Source organism: Agelaius tricolor, unplaced genomic scaffold, assembly GCF_023055355.1.
Source record: "Agelaius tricolor isolate 1412-34295 unplaced genomic scaffold, bAgeTri1.0.p SCAF_8, whole genome shotgun sequence".
In the NCBI taxonomy this organism is placed as follows: Eukaryota; Metazoa; Chordata; class Aves; order Passeriformes; family Icteridae; genus Agelaius; species Agelaius tricolor.
In genome coordinates this window covers 3,601,629-3,622,921 of record NW_027269268.1, presented here as the reverse complement: position 1 = coordinate 3,622,921, position 21,293 = coordinate 3,601,629, and the positions used below count along the sequence as shown (strand labels likewise).

Here is a 21,293-nt window from a genome sequence, read left to right as displayed (position 1 = left end):
CAGGATGATTGGGCAGCAAATACAACTACTTAAAACAGTTTTATGAGAGTCACAGGTACTCACATGACAGCTAAAAAATCATTCAGCAGCAGCAACAGTGCTTATAATGAGCAAATGAAAGCCTACACACAAATACTTCACCATGCAGTGTTGAAGAGACCTGAAAAGGCACTGTTACCAGGTTCCTTTATTTAACATCTCCAAGGGTTTTATGATATACATCAGCTTCACAAAAAAAGTTAAAAGTTCTGGCTTTAGTAGTACACAAAAAAGCTTTAGAAACTCCAAGTCTAACAAGAAATGGAAGTGTAGTTCAGGCAAGTGCACTTAAAAGCTGAATGCCAGCAATTTTAAAATAGTTTTTATGCTCTTTAATAGTAGGTGATGCTTCAGTCACAACTTTACCATACACACCATCTCCTTGATTTCCTTTCAAAATAAGCTCTATGGAACAGTAGCACAGCAGCCACCCTTGGTGCTTAACTCATATTCACTCAAATCACAAGCATGATTGTGGCTGCTGGGTTACCAACACCACAGCAACTCCAAGGGGTACATGATGTGTGCGAGCATGTGTATATTTTATATATACTCCTTGGATATATAAAAATACACCATATAGTATAAAAAACTCCAGATAAACTCTTTCTCACAGTAGCAAATATATCAACTTATTTTCACAGTACTTGGTTTTACTAATTGGGACACCCAGAATGATTATAAGCTTTTTCCTCCAACACTGGTGCTCACAGAGCCCCCCACCACAACATTAATTACACACCTAAAGGCCATTTGAGTCCACAGGCAAACACAACTACCTGGTTTTTCCTTCCATCACCACAACCACTTAAAAGAGGTTGTGCTTCTTAGCACTTTGAGGCAGACGCTCTCTCCAGCAGCTGATCCTACAAGGCCTGTGCTTCAGTCCCTCAGCATGCAGAGGGAGAAGCTGTAAAAACCCACTGGGATTTCTGTCTGGGAAGGGAAGTGTCAACCCCTTACACCTTGCCCTCCTGCTACCACAGGCAGCATGTACATGACTACCACAAAAAGGCCTTTCCTGATTTCTACTAAGGTCACGTTGCACTCCATACATCCTGAAAAAAGGCAAAGGATACCCCATTCCCTGACAGTCACATATCTCACCTCCTTTAAATAGTGGACAGTGGCTGAATACAACCCCAAGCTTGGGTTCAGTTGTGTATAAACTACATACACCAGGAAAAGTCAGCTTAGCAGGGTGCACCAATCTCACATCGGCCATGAGAAAGAATAAAATAACTAACTCTAAAGAAAAAAAAAAGTGAAATTTAATCAAAAACCTGATTGGTGTCTCAAGTGTGAAGAACCAGGTTTGTTAAGGCCATTAGGAGGCAAATATCATGGGCCATAACTCGTGCCAGCTCTAGTGTCAGTGGGGTCTGCAGCTTGCCTGTGCCTTGTCTCTCCCTCCAGCTTGGCTGTGCTGTAGTGTAAATGCATAGAGACCCTCTGCCCAAGCCCCCTGCAGCCCTCCTCAGCCTGGAGCCCCGGCGTAAAACAACAGTACTGAACACATTTCCTATCTGTAATTTACCTGATGGCTTCTGCCCACACTGGGTCTGCTGGTGCCCAGTCTCCTCCCTGCATGTACAACAGCCCTCACCTCTCCTCCTGGGCCCTGGAGCCAAGCCCCAGGGCCGTGTGCATTGTTAACCCTTCCCACTGCTTTCCCACTGGGAAGACAGCAACAGCCTGGCTTTGGTGAGGACCAGCCACACTTAGGACCACAGTTTTCATCTCACTTTGTGTCCACTTCACTGCCACATTTGTCATCTTGCTGTATTCCAAGGGCTCTTCAGGCAGGTAGCAGCTCTGAAAGACATTGAGAAGGGCAGCTCATAAGCATGCACAGAGATTTAAAAAAAGGGAAAAAGACTGTTAACCTGAGTGTCAGAAATGCTACAAAAATTGGCATGTGCTTCTTGCAGCCTTTGGCACCAAACAGGTGAGAAGAGCAGTAATAAAGCTTGGAAAGTCCTGTGTTGACACATTTCTACTCAATCTCCTAAGGGCTTAACTCCTAAGCCTGGAAAAGGCACACTGAAGCAGGCACAGCTGGAATATCCCACTTAGACCCTGTGAGAAGTGAAACTGAGGAAGGTGAAGGTAGCTATCTGTACACCATCACTATGAGCTACATTCAGATTCCAGAGCTAAGGGAAGCAATCACACATACATCCCAGGGGGCACTTTATCCAACTGATCCCAAAGGAGTCTCGTGATTTGTTTTCAGTGTGTTTTCAGTGAATATTGAAAGGGACCAAATGCCCCCATCACCTCCTGAATATCCAGCAGGAGGCATGAGGGGAAAAAAGCTCACAACCCTGAATATTTCACTTCACCTGTGACAGGGGGGCACGTGAGGACACCCGGCCACAAACAGGGATGTCCCCCATGTGCAAACACCCAGCTAACCACTCCTCAGCCTCCAGTGGAGCAGGACAGAGAGGTGGGACAGGCCAAGGAGCACCCCCCCCCTTCCGTGTCCCCATGAGGATGGCCATGGAACTCAGGCTGGGCTGTCCCAAGGGGCACCGTCTCTGCACACACCAGCACCTCCTGCACCACAGGAAGTACACACTGTGCTCGGCAGTGGTCACACCTCCTGCCATCACCCGAGGCACCCCTGGGCAGCAGGACAGGGCTCCTTCCCGAAAGGCTCCGAGGGGTGAAACGCAGCTCAGTGGTCCAGCAGCCGACAGCTCCTGCTGGAACACAGCTGGGGCAGGAAGTGTCTCCAAAGCTCAGTGCATTTAGCGACCCTTAAAAGAGCATCAGGTTACAGTCATTTCATAAAACTATTGTGGTAAAAAACCAACAGAGAGGACACATTTTCTTTCCAATCAAAATCCAAGAGGAAAACAGACACAAATCCCAAGGTGTAATCAAACCAATCCAATGGTTGTACCTCACAGTCAACTCCATAAGTCATCTGAAGCACTCCACGTGCCCAAGGACAGCCCCTCTTCCAGTGTGCTGAGGAGTCTCCCAAAGTGCTGCAATCCCAGCCATGTCCCTGCTGGCTCACTCCCCCACACATTCTCACACATCAGTCAATCACCTGCTTCTTTAGTTTTGACTCTACAATTCCAGTTTGCTACTTTACATTAATGGCACTTACTATTTAAAAAATAATTCAAAATTGACCATTTAGGCACATAAAAAAAAAAAATCTTCCTTTCATCTCTGCAGCTGCATAGATGTCTGCAAGGTCCCAAGCCATAGCTGTGCTCTGGAATTCTGGGCCACAGCCCGTTGAGGATGTGGCTGCTTTATTTTTATGATTAATAAAGGTAGTTTTCACCTAGGAAGCAAAGACTTGGCTATTTCCAGCACATAATCTGGATATCAGTATGTCTTGGTTCTTAGGTCTGCAGAGACATGAAGAAGCACTGCAGTTCATCAGCCTCCTGTACATGTGGAAAGCATTTTCCATGTGCTCCCTGCCTCTTCCACTCCAACGGGGCACATGGCACAGGGATAGAAAGGCAAGACCAAAGTGCACAAACAACAGTATGTCCCAGGGTCCCAAGCCAGTGACAGGGATTCATATCCAATTCCTCATGACATTCTGGGAGCCATCTGCCATAAGGAAACAACACTTCTGATTTTTTTTCTCTTTTCCTCAAAAAGATCCAAATCAGAATTAGCTATTATTTGCAATTCCACCACACATGCAGGCCACTGCCTCCTCACCCTGAACAAGCTGTACAACCCAGGCCCCTGGCATTTCAACCATGTAAATGACTCCACTAAACCTTTACTAAGGGACTTGGAGAGGTATAGTGGGGGGAACCCATTGGAAGCCTCTACTGTTTAGAAGGGAAAGGAGCTGCTCCAAAGGGATCTAACTCCAGTGCCTGCTGTGGTTGGCTCTGTGTGCTCTGCACCACCAGCTCTGTGAAGGGCACAGCACCAAAGTCATCTGTTTTCAGCCCATCCCCGCCATGAACAGCCCCGTGCAAGGAGCTCTGCCTGGGCCTGCCAGCCACCACGACCGTGCCGTGGTCCCCACGGCTGTCCCCAAAGCCCTGGTGCTGGGCATGGCGCATCAGCTCCGGCGGGTGGAAGGGTTTGGCCCCGAAGGGATCCAGCAGCGCCTCGTCGGGCTGCAGCGGGTTGGCTCGATCCTTGCTGTCGGTCAGGGTCACGCTGATGTTCTCCTTGGAGTCCGAGATGGTCAGGAACTCATTGCTGCTCTGCGAGTCCCTGCGGCCAGCCTTCCTGTGCCGGCGGGCGCGCTCCGGGGTGCGGTAGCTGGGTTTCAGCCCCTTCTTGGTGCTGGTGGGGGTGCTGTGGTGGCGTTTCCCATTGTTCTTGGGCACCTCCTGCTTCATGCGCCTCTGCCGGGAAGACAGCTTCTGCAGGTTGCGCTGCTGCTTCACCTTCTGCTGCTGCTGGCTGCCTGTGATCTCCTCAAACGGAACCAGCCCAAACAGGTCCTGTCCGCTCCCAGCAGACTTGGGGACGAGGGATGGCTGAAATGGGGCGCAACCAAAGATATCCACACTCTGCGGAGAGCTGGGGGAGAGCAGAGGCTCCATCCCTGACCCCTGCCCATCTCGCTGCAGCACCTTTTTGCTGAAAGGAGCTTTGATGAAAACATCAAAGTCATCCTGCTCTTGGCTTAGGCTGGGAAAAGCCACCTGAGAAGAAACATCTTTGTCCACTTTCTCTCTTGCCTGAGGCTGCAGTGTGAAAAAGGGCACAGCTCCAAACACATCAAATTCTTGGCCAGAGTTGATCAGAGTGCTCGGTACCTCAGGCGGGGACATAGGCACCAAACTGGGCTCTGTGATTTCACTGCTGCCCACCCCATCTCTGAACCGAGTGCCCAGGAGCCCTTCCACACATTTTTGCTTGGTTCGGTCACAATCAGAATCAGAGCTCTGCTTTTCTTCCTCCTCTTCCACCTCTTCCTCAGAATCCATGAGCAGAGGTCGGTGGCCTAAATTCTCTGGTTCTGTATCATTGTCGTCATTGAAGTCCCCATTCTCTCCATGCAAGACTTCTTCATCCTCTTGTTCTTCTTCTTCCTCACTGCTCTTGGGAGAAGGAGGATCCGATTCAAAATCACTCTCTGATTCCTCACCACCTTTTGTCACGTGTCCCTCTGTACTTTTCCTCCCTGCCCGGGGATCTCTAAATGAATGGCTCAGTTTTCCAGCCTTTGTTGGGGTCCCTAAGTTATTTCCTTGATTGCTGGCTGAGTTATCCACTTGTTTTCCAGGGGAACCTGTGGGTCCAAAGAAAAAAGCAAATGAAAACTTAAAACATAGTAACGCAAAACTTTCTCCACACATTCCACAGCCACACACTCCAGGAGCTGATGCAAACATATATCCTGTACTTACGGAGCGAAACAAGCTAAAAATCACATCTGACATTTCAAACAACACACATAAAATCAACAGACAGAGCTGCCAGCTTTACTTCTAAAGCACAAGGTGCCTGGACATACAGTACCAGTATTTGGGGGGCACACAGAAGGGGCCAGTGAACACAGCTGATCTCTAGAGACAGCTTTTCAAACCCAGTCATTACACAGCCTCTCTCTTCTGGGGAAATGGGAGGCAGCAGGATTTCCACACTAATTTTCTGTATTTTTTTTTTTAAGCAGACAAGCTATTTTTTGATGTGCTTCTGCTTTGATAGTCTGCTCTGACACACAATGCTCTAGTCATGACAGCAGCCCCTTCTAACTTCTGCAGAAACTGAAGCACAAAAGCTCTTGCTTTTCCTCAAGTTTGAGACCAATGCTTTCAGCTTCTCTATGGCAAGGAAATTTATCTACTTGTTTCCCTCTGTCATCTTCCCCCCTACTATTCACTGACAACTAAAACTGAAGGAACAATTCACTGATGAGTCTTTTGTGGAGTGGTTGCCTTGGGAACACTGGAAGCAGTAAAAATTTTGCAGTGGTACAAAAAAGAGATGGCAAGAGCAGGAAGAGCAGGGGAGGCTGCACAGTGGCAGTGGCACTGCTCTTGTCACTAGGCACACCCAGTTTCTCCCTGTGTAAGAGCCCCATTATGTGGGGAGATGTTTTCAGGAGTGCAACTGACTGTGATTTCTAGTGGAAGGTAAAGAGCAGGAGGAAAAATCAAACCACTCAAGTCTCTTCTAGGTGAAGCACGCTTGCCCTTGGAATATCCTCTTGGCCACAGACAGGGTGCATAATGTCAGATGTAATGCCAGCTACAGCATTGACAATTTACCTCCCAGCAGGCCCAGAGGCACTGCCCACAGCCTGTGTGCCACTGCCCAGAGAGGCTGCCAGGCACCCTGGCACTGAGGACAAGCCTCTCATGTCTCCAGCACCTGACAGCAGCTGGGGACAGGGCTGCTCCTGTGGAAGCAGCTATTAGAGAGCTCTACCCACAGCATTGCACTGCACCCCTGACCTCACCCAAGCAAAACTGATGTCTTCCACTTAGGGCTTTGTTACACAAACACTGACATTTAACCCACACCATGTGTTCAAAGGATGGAAAAAGCCAGAGATGGGTACAGGCATCCGCTACTTCTCCAAAAACCGTCTTCTGCCAGAATCCATCTCACAACTCTTGTTCTTGCAATATACCAAATATTTTCTCAGCTAATTCCTTCTTTCACAGGGAAACTAGTGTGCAACTTCTAGGTCAAGTCAGAATCTTTACTTTCTATGCTCCAGTTTTACAAGAACCACTTCTTCCATTTTTAAAGGGAATTAACAGCAATTTCCTCATCCATCAGCTTCCTCACTCCTTTGCAGCCACACATAAAATAATCAAAACTCAGCAGCAATACAATTTATGTAAGGATTTAAAAACAAGATGATCAGAATGACTAAAACCATCAGGTGATTAGGGCTTTGAGCTGTTTCTTCTTGCCTCCTAGTGTCAGATTGCTTCTTATCTACTGTAATTTTAAATGCTACATATTTGCTTTACCCACTAAATTAGAATCTGGATTATTCTGCTGCTTACTTTAGATTTCCCAAAGGTACAGCCTTCACATTGCACTAAATAACTCCCCTAGCCTCCAAATCTTGCTGTTTTCAATATTTACTGGAACACTAATGTTAGCATAAATGCAAATAGATTTAAAAGAAAAAGGGACTACTTCTAGGTTAGATGTTAATACCACTTCCACAACAAAAAGCCCAGACCTTTTCTCTGTGTCCATATCCACAAGAGTTTACAGTCCTACAGAATGGTTAGACCTTAGCATTTCATCTCAATATGCAGTAAACAACTAATACAGCATTTTTTTTTCAAAGAAGAACTGAATCACAGTGTTGCCTAATACACCTGACTTCCCAGCAGGTTTAAGTGTTATTGATGTACCACAGTCAGAGTCCCTAGAAAACACACTGAAACAGGCACTGACGAGACAGAGCACAACCTCTCCCCCGAGCAGCTGAGCTGCATGAGGCACACGGTGCAGCTCCCAGCCCCAGAGCTCTCCAGACAGACAGCACAGCAAAGAGGACATTTCCCACAGTACACTCCATGCACAGGCACCCCAGCTGCTCCAGCATCCCAACACACCCACCTGCTACTCACAACTGTGATTCTTGCTGGCAACGCACAGCAGATCATCTTGGGAATTGGGCATCAAGAAAACCCAGCCTTTCACCCTAAGGTTTCCTCTCTTCAGTCTAACAAGCACAACCTCCAAAGGAACTCGCATGAAGCCAGGAACCACTGACCGAACCATCCCTCTTGCTGGAGACATGCATCCACAGCAACACAGAGGCCAGGTGCTCTCCCCCTGTACTTGGAGCTCTGAACCTCTCTTCAAGGAAATGCTGAGCACCTTCCTGGCTGACAGAGGCAGACACAGGGGAAGTGCTTGAATAGCAATGAGAAGTTTGATGTACATGTTGATTTTTACTTTGCCCACAGCAGTGTGTCCTGGCCTGGTCAGCGCTGTGGGCTCTTGCTCCACTGAGGGCAATGCCATGGCACACTGGACATAGCACACACCAGACTTTGTCCTGGCAGGAATGAGGCAGTCTGCAGGAAAGGGAAGCCTTAGGTGCACGTTTGTAAACATCTGTCCCTGCGCATGAGAAAACATGGTCCAAAATATATTAATTTTGAGGCCACTCAAAGACACAGCAAGAAGAACTTTTTCCTGTTCTAACAGCACCACAGCACAGTCAATAATTGCATCTCAGCTCAGTGGTTTCTGAAGAAGGCTTCCAAATTTCTATCTCTTCAACTGAGATTGCTCCTTGTCCAGTCTCCTTGCAGGAGTTAACAATGTAACTTGGTTATTGCAGCACAAATCCAGTGTCCAGGTACTAGGTACAGACTGGGAATTATCCAACAGTGAGTACAAACTCAAAGCCCCCACTAGGGAGCTCACTATTATCAGAGCTGCAGAGCCAGCAGGTATCACCCCACATGGACCATGTCACCTGGAAAGCAGGTGGCACACAGATGACGCTGTGAACAGCAACTGGTCCTGATATGTGGGTTTGAAGAGAACTCCTGTACTCCAAGGAAGATTTCCAGAACAGTGATATCACTGCTCCCACACTGGAGTGTGTCAGGAGAGAACAAGTATCTTCCTTTATCCTTCTGTCTGTGTTGAGGATAGAAACAACCAGAGCCACTTGCTCCAAGCAGAAACTACTCTAAGATGCTCATCTTGCACACTTTTAGCCCTACCTGGCCAACTCTGAGGGAACAAACCATCTCCGCACCCACCTTTGCAGCTGCAGTGGCTTCATATTAGTCCCAGGAACAGGGATCAAACTGCATCAGACAAGAACCAAAACCAATCCAAACAAACAAAAATACCCTCACTAGAACTACCATATTTTAAAATAAGATAGGAATAGTTTGGTTTTCTACACTACAGTTGCCCCTCTTTCACTGCTAACAAAATCAGCAAATGAAAGAGTACTACACACAAGCAATCCCCCAAAAGGGAAAAGCCCCAGCTTAATGACAATTGGATGCTCTGGCCAAACAGATTTCCAGCCTCAAGTTTTGTGTCACGTTGATTTCATGCAATCTTGTCAGGCAACACCACTGCAGAGACATTCAGATACATATTTATACAGCACTGCTGCACACTGGAGGCAACATCTGTTTGCAATGTGCTGCTCAGATTACCATACTTCTAATCAGGTTTGCAGCTTGTAGGGAACAATTGTTCTTGCCTCAAATGCAAGCCAGGTGGAACATCTTTAATCATATAAGAAGATCCCAATCTTCAAGGAAATTTTCTGTTCCGATGTTCTTTTTTGAGACACAGGATTTTAAGAGGATGAATTCCCTCTAACAACTGCAGTAATTACATGCCTTCTGCTGGTTCTTCTTTTTAGGGTATTGTGGGGGTAGCCCAGGAGTGGGGCATAAGAGCTTTAAGCTCCCTTGGAATTGGGAACATACTGCCACCATCATTTCATAACAATTTGCCACATGTCAGCCCAAGGATTAGCAGCAGGCTGCAACTAAATCTGCACCAGTTCTCTGACAACAGCCAGGGCAGCAGCTGCTCAACACTGCAATGGATTTAACACATCTCACCACCTCTATTTTCAAGAGCAACAAAAATGGAAGAACACCATGCATGTGCCTGGCACTATTGCTGACATTCTTTTAAATAATTACTCCAGAGATTAAAGAGCAATATAAAAAAATAGTGCAATGTGCCCATGACTGCTGCAAGATTAGAAAAAACTTGAAAAAAACCCCAGTAAATAATTTTGGAGAGAAAAGGCAGACCCTTGGCAGAACTCAGACATACCATTTATACTTTTGATGGGTGAACAATTTCAGGTTACTTTGGAAGGAGTATCTAGAATAGCTGAAGTTTTAGATGACCTTGATACAGGGAAATATCCTGAACCTGCAATCAACAAGCACTATGAATAACTGAAACCACAGCCAAGAAGGTACAGAATAACATCAGTGAAGCTTTCAATGAATACAGATATTGCCAAGAACTTACTCTGCCAAGTTACCGAAACCTGAAACACTTTACAACACCCAGATCACTGCACACAGGGCTGGGCACCTTTAGACCATCAACATCAGTTGCCAAAGAAACACGAACTATTGCCAGGAGAGTTTTTCAAGTTCTAAAAGCAGTTCAAGTCTTTTTTGTTTCTTCTGGTTTGGTATTATTAATTTCTTCTTAAGTTCTGTGTCTCACTGAAAGGCCCAGACTGCACAGTGGTCCCAGGGCTCCACAGCCGTGGTACAGAACTTGCAGAGGTTTGAAACCCTGTTGGAAGCAGTACACAAAAAAACCACTAAATGAGTCATCATCCCCCATGTCTGCTTCTGCCAGGACATCACACATGCTGCTGTGATGCCGTGCACATCCAGCAGCACCTACTGCAGCAGGGCATTCCCAGGGATTATCCAAGGCACCGGATGACTCCCATGGCACTGCATCTGGCACACAGCCAGCTGGTTTGCTGCAAGATCCACAGAGCTGGGACAACACAGGCCACACCACACAGCCCCTCTTATCCCAAGGCAAACACCTGCAGCCACCACTGGAAGACACCACCAGGTTTCCAAGTGTGGGAAGTCTGGAAGTCAGAAGGAAGCTGCTTCAGAACTGCACTCAATTTTATTCAGTCCCTGCACAGAGAACAGGTCTGCAGTAGCTCAGAAGGAGTTACCACGGAGACACAAAAACCAAGTGACTTGATCACATCTACAGCACACATGAGCTGTACAACATTCAGCACAACTGTTAACAAGATGACCTGAACCAGAGCTCCATCCTGAGATCCCAGGCGACAGCTCACAGAGATTCTTCCACAGGAGCCAAATGCTTGAAACAGCTTCAGGCAACACTGCCCAACATCTCCACTTATTACACAGCCCATCCATGAAACCTGGAGTGTTACTTCAATTCTTGTGTTCCTTCTGGGAATTGCAGTATTAAGCTGAGGGAAGCAAAAGGCCATACTAGCCCAGCTTCATCCCGCAAATCATTAGTGTGAATAAATGCAAGATGGCCAAAGGCACCAAGTACAGCTCACCAGGCAGCTGTACTATATTCATGACATTTCCTTCTTACATTTGAGAGTACCACAAAGCATCTTTCTCCCAAGCTTCTGAAACACTTGATAATAACAAAGGGGATTACAACACAAGCTGGTTAACACACTTGAATCAAACACTTGCATTCCAAAATGCTGTCCACGGGAGATGTTTTTTCCACCGTCACCATACAGTTCAGACATTCCAGAACCAGGACCTGTTTTCCACAGGTGAAGTGCTTAAATGCCCCAGTAGTGGCTACTTAATTCTCTCTTTCATTAAGAAGTTAGCAATGGAGGGTTTGTTTCTATCAGATCAAAAACTGGAATTCTTTCCCAGGCCAGGTTTCTTTTCCAGTCATCTCAGGTCTTAAGGCACTACTATTGTCGACAATAATTCAGGCATAACGTAGTGTGTGTAGCAAGTTTACTTGTGAGAACGCTTTGAGTAGGATACACACCAAGGGCGAGAGACACCAAGAGCTTCCACAATGGTTCCCTATTCCCCAAACTAAGAGGAACCCAACACCTGTTAGCTCATCTCAAACCCCTTCCCTCTGTGCACGCCACGGTACAGAAGTGTTGCTGCTGGTTCTCCATTCCCCCTGGACAAAAATAAGCACAGAAGGTCTACTGGCTCTCCATTCCCACTGGACAAAAATAAGCCCAGACAAGCGGCTACAGTCCATCCAGTTGCAGGTTTCTTCTCCTGGTGACCCTTGCATCAGTGCCAACCTGAAATGCACTCTCAGCTCCACAGGAAATATCCCAAGTCACAGCAGCCCACAGATGATCAAAGGCTTCCAATTCCAGCCTCTGCTGCTCCCTTGCCTCACCTTCCCAGACAGAGGTGAACATACCTGGTGACACCTGCTTAGCCAGATTAACAGCAGTTGATGTTGGTGGGTCCAAAGATGAAACATGACATTGACCATCTTGCTGCTCTCTCCCAGAAGGTGACCCAAGTCAGTTAATTACTGAGTGAAGACCTGCTTTCAGCAGAGAACCCTTAGGCCTCCAAAACAGGAGTGATCACTGAGTAACTCTACTAAGCCACAGGCCACACACGATTTATACATCAGACCTATGCCAGAGCAAGGAAAACCAAGCAGAAAAAACCCAACCTTTGAGATGGAACTGTGGCCACTATGGTAGAACACAACTTCAGTAAGAACTGTCACTCTTCAAGCAAGTCAGTTTTATTTACTTTAAAGATCCCATGTTTATAAGGTCACCATTTCATGCCATTGTAATTCAACAAGTCAGAACTCAGTGGCCAGAGCCCTGGGCAAACAGTGTTTCACAATTCCCATTTGGCCCGAGACACATTACAGTAAGGAAACAAAACTTGTGCTTGAACAAGATCCCAGAGTCTCTCTTGCAAACATGGGAATTGCACTCAAGGTATTAATCCTCTGTTCCACTTGCCAAGCAATCACCTAGCCTTGGATGCCCTGAGAAAGGGACACAGGTGGTTTTACTGCTCAGTTACATGTTTCACAATCACAAGGAACAAACCAGAAAGAACGTGTCACACAACAGTGTTAAGTACAAGCAGAAATCAAAATATCAGGGAGGGACATTTGTCAAGTTGGCCCCAGAAAGCCCTCAGCTAGAAATTAAATATACCCAAGTCAACAGCTTTCTTCATTTCTTATCTGTCTTGCAACTCCTCTTTTCAAGACATTACCAAGAATAGTTCAGTGGAAAACATAAACAAGCTTTTAGAAGATCAATATTAACATTTAAATATTTTTTCTACCTGATTTGTTTACTAAGTGCAACTCACAGTTAACACATCATTAACAGTACCTTTCTTGAAACCAAGCCAATATTCAGTCTTGTTTAAATGCCAGTTAAAAGTCCACAGGAGAAAAGGCTATAGAAAAGTGCACAATTTTTTTCCAGTGCCACGGCTAATATTATACAACCAGCTCAACATGTCTCAAACAGCCTGGTTTTTCAGACATGACTGAATTTCAGGGGATTTTTCCTCCCCTTAATAGAAGCAACTCCTTTTTTTTTTTAGTGTGTCAAGAATTAGAGCTTGGATTCCAAGCAACAAAAATAAAGCACATGAAAAAACACAGTGAAGACATTTGTTACAATCTAAAGCTATATTATAACCATCTAAAAAAGGCAGCAAACAATCAAATGCACTTCCAGGATGGCAGGTGAGGAAGGCAAAACAATAACCTCTGGACACAAGGGTATGAATACAAAATACCTGATGGCCCCCATCTTAAATGGAGTGTAAGCTATTTTCTGTTTGTTTTGCATGTGAATTCAGGCTTACCTCAAAGTCAAAGCAAACTCTGGAATGAAGATGCTAGAGAAACCTTTCCCAATAGCACCTGCAGAGCAAACCCTTCTTCATTAAATGGCTTTCACATGGCACTGAACCACTGACCAAGAACAAGGTGACAGAAAGCAAACTTGACCTGAGAGAGCAAAACACCAGCACAAGCTAAGAACACAGTCCTACAGCAAGGAGAATGAATGCAGGTCCAGGGACAGGAGCAGCCACAGGCACAGGGATTTTCACCGAAGGCTCTGCAGAAGACAAGAGCCACCCTGCCCACCCCTTCACCACGTGGAGCACCAGAGCCCTTGTGAGCACTTGCAACCCTACCAGAGCGTCTCCAAGAATGCAGGACCGAATGAAAGAAAACACAGATACTACCTCAGGTTGACCCCAGATTATTTATTTTAAGGCATGTTACCTGAGCTTTTGAAGTTCCATAAGAACAGTCTGTACATGTCATACTAAGGCACCTTTATCACATAAGAACTCGCAACAAAACCCAAGTGGCTCCAGAAGTGACTGATCCTCCTTTTACCATTCAACCACTACACAGGCTTTACTTTGTCAAAGGTACCAAAATAAATACTAAAGTGCTGATCAACCAAATGTTAAAACTGTTGCTTAAGTTGCAGGGTGATGCAGTTTCCCACTCACAATGCCCACATAACATGTTATTTTTACTTCCATTCAAGGTAAACATAGTCAAAGCTGAACTGAAAAGCAACAATGAATGCCCACCCTCCCCCATGTATAGACAATGTAAAATGTTTGCATTTGACTCAACTTGTACCAAAACTCTGCATTAAATGCATAGAAGCTCACTGCCTTCACTTGGCTGGACAACTGAACTAGAGAAACAGTGTGAGTCAGAAGCAGACTACAGGGAAGTAGCAAAATTTGGCCTTAGCAAGCAATTTCTCTTCAGCAAAAGCCCTTGTGGTTCTGCCCAGGTGATGCCTATTGCTCTGGCTCAAGAGAACCACACCCTACGCAGTTGGTCCCAAGGCTCCACGGGCACCAGGAGCTGGATGCATAGGTGATTTTATTTGGAGGTAAAGAACACACCAACACATCCCTTCACCCAAGTGCTGTTAGGAGGCAGCAGAGCCCTTGGCCATTCTTTGGTCACTGAACTGCTGTGCATACTTCAGCAGATACATACACCTACAGGTATGTATGCATACAGCTACGAGGTAATCATGTCACAGATGGAACTTGCCTTGCTGAGAAATGAAAGGAACAGAACCAAAGGGATCTTCAGCAGGACTTGTCTGTGGAGCAGCATGTGGCTCCACACTCTTATCTGAAGATGCTCTCCTGTCCACCAGCCTGTCTGTAAAAAACAAAATGGAACAGAACAAAAAATAAAGTAAAATAAAATAAAAACAGAAGGACTTACACCTATGCAAAGCTATGCACTGTACAGGGTGAGGGAGAAGTATCCTGTATGCTTGTAAGAAGCACAGCTCTTGCCTGTACAGCTGGTCTGGGCAGCTCCTTCCTACTGCAAGGAGACAGGCAGAGTGCCTGAGAGGCTCTGCACCCACACCTGTCCCTGCAGGAGGCACCAGGGTGATCCCAAGCCTTTGTGCAATGCTATGGAAGCTGGGCTGGGAGTTCTTTCTCAGCAAGGAAGCAGACTCACTTTCTTGGCTCCCAATTCTGCACAGATGATTAAGTGGTTACAGGAGCTGTTTAAGAAATCTACTTCTTCACAGTGCTGTCAGAAAGGCAGCATCAGATGTCGCTTCTGGCCCATCGCTAACCCAGGATCACAGCAACACCAACAACAGAGAAACAACAAGAGCCAGGAGCTGCAAGCTGTCACTCTGTGTCACAGCTTTCCACAAAGGTGCTCAGTTCACAAATCCATCCAATTGCACATTACCTCTGACTGCAACCAGCACCATTCTACTAGGAAAACCCTCACCAAGGATAAGCAATGTGTTCTGTCCTGGGAACTGGATCCCTTTTTATGAGAGAAGCGATTAATCACCCCAGCAGTACCCATCACTTCACACACTGACATTAAGCCCCTCAACACATGAAATCTGATGGTAATGCCAGCCTGACAAATTGTGGCAACATCTTCATCCTCTAACAAAGGCTTTGCATATTTACTTAGGTGTTACTGTCATAAACATGCAAGCTTTAAAAATATTTGTCAGATTTAGAAAGATCTTTAATTTATGTAAAAAGCATCAGCTCAACAATACAAACTAGGCTTCTGAGAAGAGAAAGAAAGGATTTGCATTTTGAACACTAGTGAGCACCACCAACTTGCACACCACTGTATGTGAGTTATAAAGTACAGGACAGCAGCTGGCTTTAGTAAAAGAAAAACAGAACCACTCATCAAATCTGCATCTGCAATTCTCTTTTCTCTGGATGGCAAAGAAGTTACTTAGTACTCAACAGCCTTTTCCCACATATGAGATAACCTACACCTAAAAAGAACTCAGCCTTCAACCTTAATGCATATCTAAGGAACTTCCACTAAGTCTCACATGGTTAGAAACAATTTTATAGGTACAAAACTTAATTTTACAATAAATCTCCTGAACTCCCATTATTCCAGCCAAGTCTGAGAAAGCACCAGTAGACAACATGGAGCATAATTATTCCTGATTTGACTGTAGCAAAGGCATTAACACTGCCAAGTATGCTCACACGATCTTTGGCACAACCCCCCCGCTAACAAAAAGCCAGGTTAAAAGGTCTCTGAAGGCTGTGACATGTGTACCTGCATGCACAGCCAGACACAAACCAGCAGTGCTCCCCTTCCCGAGGGACACCAAGCCCCAGGAGCTCAGAGCAGCTGTAAGGCAGCCCATCCCTGCAGACAAGGCTGCCATCTAGTGTGCTGCTGGCAAGGGAGTGACTCGGGGTTATTTCTGCACTTTCTCTAGGTTGAGTAACTAAAATCCCTAATGCTGGTCACTACTGAGCAGAGCTGTGCTGTTGGGTTTGGTTTGCTTTTCAGATACAGCATATCAGGTGAGTTATCACACCCAGCTCTCTTTTGCACTGAATTAACTTGAAGAACTGAGCCCAAAATGTACCTTCGTTATCATCTCCTTTGGTCCTTCCATTTGTTCAAAACTTGTGGCTTAACCAAATCAATCTCATCCAACTTGCATAAGCAGTGACAGCAGTCTCCTGAATTCAGAACACAGATTCTGAAAGTGGGTGCCCTTGTGCTGACCTTTGGTACAAACTGACCTGCTCCAGATTCACAAGTGCAAAAAACTAAGGGCCACATTTGGAAGAAGCTTGCTTACAGATATTCTATTCTACTACTGAATCCAATCCTTAACTTGGACTTGGAAGGAATGCTAAGTTTCAGCTAGTACATAAGCTATTTTTCCCAGCTACCAGAGAGACATTTGACTGTAAAATGTGTGCAGCCTACATTCCCAACTCAAAAACAGGAATCTGATTCAATCCACACAGGATACAAGGGAAAACTAACAACCAGAGTCTCACAAACAAACCCACCCAGTCACTTTCCTAAAGGATTAACAGGTAAAGTGCACATCCAATAGGAAAAACACTCAACTGAAGGCAAAGGTATTATTTCCAGTTACTCAAAAATCAACTTTACTATACTTTTAATTGCAAGAAACTTGCTGATAGACAGCCAAGCATATACAATCTGTTTCTTAACATTGTCACATCTTCCAAGTCCCACTAATAAATCTGATCTCAACAAAGCCAGTTATAGGAAGAGCAACTAACAAGCATGTGTTCAGCAATTAAGAACAGAAGGTAATTCCAAGTAAAAACCATGGAGATAACTGACTTCACGAGGAAAAAGTTTATTCAGCTATTGCCATATCAGTACAATAAACCAGCCCTTACATGTAGCCACTCAAAAAGGACAGTACAAAACATTAACATAATGTAATAGATCAATTTTCTCTCAGGCATTTTCAAAGGACGTATCAGACCCACACCATCTTCTGCTCTGGTGTGCAAGAAAAAAGCTGGAAAGGAATAAAGCAAGCAGCCAAAATTCTCTTCCCATCTGACAACATACCTCTGCTGTTGAGAGCCTCTTGGCAATGCAGGTGACACAAGCAGTGTAGAAGAGCTAAGATACTACCATTTTTGCAGTAATTGAGCCAGTAACTACCAGTTTCAGACGGTGAGTTCCTATTGCACGTGTTTTCAAAAAGGAAAAGGAGAGGAAGACAGGCCCAACTGTGCCCTCAAATGCTCAGAAAGAATGTTCTGTACACAGCCTGCACGGTCCTCAGACAGGCAGGTGCTGGAACTGCTGAGCAACCACAGAGCCCTCATTTACTGGGAAGCAAAGTAAGCCTTCAAGCGTCCCTTACTTGATCTTAGCAGGTCAAACTCTCTGTCCAGCAGCTCCTCCTCTGTCAACTTGGAAAAATTGTCCTCTCCAAATGGGTTCCACCCTGACATATCAGGTGGGTTACTGATGTTCTGCTTGGGGTAACTGGCAATTGCTTCAGCATCAGGAATGCCTGACCTGTAGAGTCAGTTCAAAGAAGCAAATAAAGAGAAACATGATAGGATTGGTTATCAGGGTCAAAATCTGAGACATGCTTCACAATGCCAAGTCCTACACACAAGCAATTAAGAGCTCATCCCAAAAAAGCTGAAGGCTGATTTAAAAGAAGCCTAATAGGAACCAAGACATATATATAACCTGGTTTCTAACATCAGTGAAACTGGACAGATCTCTAGGTTCTTTTAAGTCAGAAAGGAAGGGGATTTTTTATTACATACACTGCTTTTCAAAAGAATTAATGCCAAAGTCATCATTTATTATGCAAAGGCAGGTCTGAGGGCCACTCCTCAGGGACTGTATACCTTCTGATGTATACTTGGTGTTACATATTCAGGTCACACCTCTGAGCACAGGAGTTGGCAGCCCTAGCACATCAAGGCCAACTACAAAGCTGCTCTCAACAGGGTGTTTGGAACTCCTTTCAGATGCACATAACCTCATTCAACAGGGACCACTGACCACCCCAAGCAAAGCGGTTAGCAGTCAGTTCCTGGATTAAATCTGTGAACAAGAAATACTGGAAGAAATAGTTTTACAAATTATACCAGGCTCATCTGTTAACAAACTGTCTCCCTTTGCTCCCAAAATATCCTTTACCACTGAACACCCACTGTCCAACTGCTCTAAGTAATCTCTTAATACCAAAGCAAGTAACTTCTAAGAAAAGGACTTGGCAGTGCTCACCATAACTAGCAATGTAAGCCAGGAGTAACCCCCAGGCTCAGCTAAGCCACAATTCTTACCTTTTTGTAGGGTAGGGAGGATCTGCCACTGTTCCACCATGCACTGGGAGTGACCTGGGGTAGGAGATTAAGGCTGGTGCAAAATCTTGTGGAGAAGTGATATACTCAGGGGACTGCACCTGCTGCGCCCGCTGCTGAGCCAGCATCTGCTGCTGCAGGAGAGCTTGCTGGTACTGCTGCACCTGAGGAGATGAGGGCTGTGTTACCACAACATGCACAGGCTGGCTGAAACTCTTCTGCCAACTATCAGTGCTGCTCTTGCAGCCACACACAGCCACCACCACCCTTCCAGAACACAAAGGTGCAGAGAAACCACTCCAACAGCTCAGGGAGACTGCTTCTCTTTTCCAGCCTATTACCACTTACATTTCTGTCATTAGTGCAACCCAAATATATGCCACTGCAGCACTACTAACTGCATGCTCATCATACTCCATTCTTAAATCTTAATACAAGATTTCCGAACAATTTCTCCTGATCTTTACAAAACAGGCTATGGCAGTTAGCTCTTTTGCTTTTCATGTAAGAATTGGATGTCACCATCTTCACTCTGTTGTGTAACATGTATTTGCTGCTGTGGCTAGTACTGGAGACATCAACCAAGTACATTTCAAATGAGCACAGACAGACCTTATGAAACTTGGGATAGATCCCATCCTATTATTAATACACAAGTGCAACTCCAGACAAGCTAGTTTGGATTAACTTCCCACCAACTAATTATTATTTTAGATGCCAAACCGCATGCTATTTACCATGTCCACAGCTCAGTGTAACTTCTCTTACTGCATCTACACAAGAGTAGATTTACAAGCACAGGCCGTATTTTAAGACTGTACTATCTCTGTGACTTACCATGGCAGGATACTGTGACTGGGCAGGCTGCTGCTGGTACACAGATTGCAGCAACAGCTGCTGCTGGACCATCTGCTGGTGCACTGCTTGGTGATACTGGAAAGACAAAAAATAGCTTTAGAAAGTAATGATGCCGCCTCAGAAATAAGCAGGTATTTAAGTTAATGCTTCTTCTGACTATCACATCTATGACTGCACAGCATTTTTTAATTAAGAAATCATATAATCAAGAACCAGCTTGCAATTCAGTCACTGCACTTGAATCACTCTGTTTGGAAGCTTTTTCCTTCCTCCACTCTCCAGCCAATTCTTAACAAAAAAATCAGACAACATATTCTTCACTGGTGCATGTAGAGCCATCTACTGCAAGCACAACATCATCACCTATAATCACACCTAACATGTATCCAGAGCTCCTTTACACATGGGTAAAGTCTTAAATCACACAGTGGCAAAATGCCAAGCAAGATGGAATTCAGGGTCAAACTGCAAGAACACAGCACAAGGCAAGCAACTTTTTAGACAAACATTACAGGGCCAATGAAGGAACAAAGCAAAAGCAAGAAGGAACAGGAGCTGTTTTAGCTGGAAAAGTACAGGCAGCAACAGCAGAATTGTTGGATGATCTCAAGGGTTATGAACACACACAATAAGTCTCCAACACTTGTCTAACAGCTCTGACTGTACCTGCTGGATATAAGCATCCTGCATGGCGGGCTGGTGCTGCAAGTGGTGCAGCTGCTGCAGTCTCCAGTCTCCCTGCTGCAGCTGCTGGAGGACCCTGTGCTGCTGGGGAGTGGTCCCTTGGGATTGTGAGATATCTTGTCCATTCCCTGGTCGAGTGGTTCCTGTGACAGACAACACTAATGACATCCAGAGCTTCCAGCTTCAGCCAGAGCTCTCCCTGGCTGTTTTTCACCTCAAGCTGACACTGTCTGTCAACATCTCTTCCCAGTCTGACAACCAGGACACCTGGCAGATACCAAGTTGACTTCTTTGCAAGTAATTCCAGGCCTGCAAATGAACCATTTCTACATGCAAGATGCTGGAAGCTTCCACCAAACTCATAACAGCAAGCTGGGTTCCAGACTTCTGCTTTACCAGCATTTAAGTTACACACTGCAGGATCTCAAACCCTTACCTCAAAGCATATGTTCAACACAGAGGGTTGGGTTTTTTCCCCCCTAAGGAAACTATTGGCTCATCCATCAAACTCCCTTAAACAGAACACCTGATGAATTTTGCCACTCAACTGGTTTTGCACCTTTTAAGAGACAGGTGCTACCATAAATTTCTCTGCCACAATGTGTTTTACATTCTGAAGTGCCTGTGAATGATCTGTTCCTTGTCATAAGAGATAAAGCTTTTCAAGCTGGATGTTACATGGATCCCACCTAGTAAAAAGCACTTATATGTGGGACACAAACATTCTCAGAGGCCTTTTGAGACTTTTCCAATACCATTGCTGAAACTACTCTTTCTTTTTCTGCAGCAGGCACATAACAGCATAAAATGCAATTACAAAGTGCTCTAGGTATAAATGTCAGCTATTTCAGTGAATATTTATCACAGCCATAACTCTTTCTGAATGAGAAAAAGAACAAGGATTCTTCAAAAACCCATTTCACTTGCATGAGTCTTCCCTAATTCCTACTGCACCCACAGTGCCATGTAGAATGAATCTGTCAGTCATGAAAGAAGTGACCTGTTTCCAGCCTACAAATACCACCAACCTATTGGTGCTATCTCATGACTTCTTGAGGCACAGGAGAATATGCTTCCTGCTATAAAAAACCCAGTTTGATACAG

At 45.2% G+C, this 21,293-nt stretch overlaps 1 protein-coding gene across 6 annotated transcripts in view; it reads right to left on the bottom strand.

The window, feature by feature from the left end:
* Positions 1-169: 169 nt before the first annotated feature.
* The window catches only part of BMP2K (BMP2 inducible kinase), a 49,276-nt gene continuing 28,152 nt past the window's right edge, over positions 170-21,293 (bottom strand). For 3 of the 6 annotated variants that reach the window (XM_071431393.1, XM_071431395.1, XM_071431396.1), the window contains exons 11-16: positions 20,172-20,332; positions 19,485-19,580; positions 18,630-18,811; positions 17,687-17,844; positions 14,566-14,679; positions 170-5,278 (exon numbers count right to left, since the gene is read on the bottom strand). In XM_071431393.1, coding sequence (XP_071287494.1) covers positions 3,852-5,278; positions 14,566-14,679; positions 17,687-17,844; positions 18,630-18,811; positions 19,485-19,580; positions 20,172-20,332 — 2,138 coding nt within the window. In that variant the 3' untranslated portion in view covers positions 170-3,851. The remainder of the gene's footprint in view (positions 5,279-14,565; positions 14,680-17,686; positions 17,845-18,629; positions 18,812-19,484; positions 19,581-20,171; positions 20,333-21,293) is intronic. The other 3 variants (XR_011679878.1, XR_011679877.1, XM_071431397.1) reach the window with 3 other exon arrangements.